At 31.0% G+C, this 1,941-nt stretch overlaps 1 protein-coding gene across 1 annotated transcript in view; it reads right to left on the bottom strand.

Annotated features, from left to right (window-relative positions):
* The window catches only part of SPINK5 (serine peptidase inhibitor, Kazal type 5), a 99,028-nt gene that overhangs the window by 96,471 nt on the left and 616 nt on the right, over nucleotides 1–1,941 (bottom strand). The window contains exon 2 of the mRNA XM_011979056.1: nucleotides 719–744. Within this exon, the coding sequence (XP_011834446.1) occupies nucleotides 719–744 (26 nt within the window). The remainder of the gene's footprint in view (nucleotides 1–718; nucleotides 745–1,941) is intronic.

Raw genomic sequence — 1,941 nt, 5'->3', positions numbered from 1 at the left:
GAATGGATACCACCTCCATTCTTTGGGATCCTATTATGCCTCCTGATTTATTTTTCTCCTGGCATTTGTCATTATTTAATGTACCATATGTTTTGCTAAGCTACTTATAAATTTGTCTGTCTTCCTACACTAAAATGTAATTTTCAGGACAGGAATTTCATTTATTTTGTTTACTTAAAAATATCAACAGCATCTCAAACAGGGTCTGACATCTAATAGATGCTCAATAAATATTTAATAGATGAACTATATACACTCTATTCAAGATACAGAGCACCCTCTTTTGCATAATGATTACTAGAAAATTTATTTTAGCTTCCTATGTGGTGTATCATGGCTTGTTCAGATGTTAAATGGAACAACAGTAGTTTTCCAGTTGATTTACTTTTTGTTTATGAAATGTTAAAGTGCTCATTTAACATGATAAATTGTCTCTTGCAGACATCCATCATCATTAATATGTTGGGCGTGTGTGTGTCTGTGTGTGTGTGTGTGTGTGTGTGTGTGTATGAGAGAGAGAGAGAGAGGGAGAAGGGGAGAGAGAGAGAGAAAGATTCATGTCTTGATTCATAAAAATCTGTTTCTGTGTTTTTAACAAAAGCTATTAGTACCTACCAGTATAATATGTTTGTATTATTAACATGAAGGTGTTGGCCACAAACCATTTTTCTTTGGGAATCTTGGAATGAATTCAATGAACAGAAAAAGCAGGACTAACCTGATCTTCATTCTCACTGGCAGCATCTGGGATGAAAATATAGAAACCAAAGTTAAGGAAATGTACGATATTTAATAAACAAAACAATTCATTTAATGTAGTGTCCTGATTGCTTTAATGACAATATGTTGTAAAACCACAAATTGTTTTTGAACACATTAAGATTTACCATGGCAAATAAAAGAAGGGCGCTGGACCAGGAGATTAGTATATATACTCACAAAGGTCTAATCACTCAGAAAGTTACAATTACTTTGGAAAATAATATTTATGTGAATTCTAATCCCATCAAAATCACTCATCTTCAAAAGGTCCTTTTGGAGCAATAAATGGCAGCCTCCCTTTTAAAATTACAACATAACATATATGCAAAATACTATACCAATTATAATATAATTTTGAAACTATATTATAGTTTTAGTTGAAACTATAATATAGCATTACATTTATAGGATATATAAATACAATTTAATTTTCTGAATTCTGGCAGCTCTACCTCCTTATTACAGCTACAAAAGTTAGAGATCTGACAGAAGGTAAGATTAAGATCACAGGCTATTATACTTTCTCATTAACATAGGCTCTTTTGTACCTACATACCTATTTTAGGAAAGTGGGCATTATTTGTATATGATTTAAGACTATCTCTGAGTTTCTCTTTTTTAAAATTTTAATGTTTCAGAGCAACATAAGTCTAGGAAATTTGTGTTCTCCTAGGGTTAAATAGCAAATATAAAAATCTACCCTCCACCTCCCACAAAAGTCCCTCACTCTTTGGAAGAAATGCTTTCAACCCATTTAGCACTTGAAAACACAAGACTAAAATAAGCTAGAAGACTCTACTGCTTTAAAATAAGAACAGAGGATTGAATTTTTAAAGATATTTCATTTATGCCTATAACATTAAAATACATATATTATTTACAATTAAGTTTTAAATGTCTATTATGTAGATAAGTATATGTATTATGAATTGATACATTTAATAAGAGGAAGATGAAGAAGAATCTATTCAGTTTTCAGAATTAAAGAATTAATGGAAGAATTTCTCATGGTTAAAAAATTCAGATTATCTCAAACTACTTGCCATTTCTAAAGATAACAACATAATTATAAAGCCGCATATATAAATCTTCAGAACTCTGTGTCTGGCAAGATATTTCAGGATTATATATACATACATAAACGATTTTTGGCAGGAGTAGGGGGAGAAAAGTCCCTTC

Source organism: Mandrillus leucophaeus, unplaced genomic scaffold (genome assembly GCF_000951045.1).
Source record: "Mandrillus leucophaeus isolate KB7577 unplaced genomic scaffold, Mleu.le_1.0 Scaffold1036, whole genome shotgun sequence".
In the NCBI taxonomy this organism is placed as follows: Eukaryota; Metazoa; Chordata; class Mammalia; order Primates; family Cercopithecidae; genus Mandrillus; species Mandrillus leucophaeus.
The sequence above is the reverse complement of the archived record's forward strand: the minus strand, read 5'-3'. Positions and strand labels throughout refer to the sequence as shown.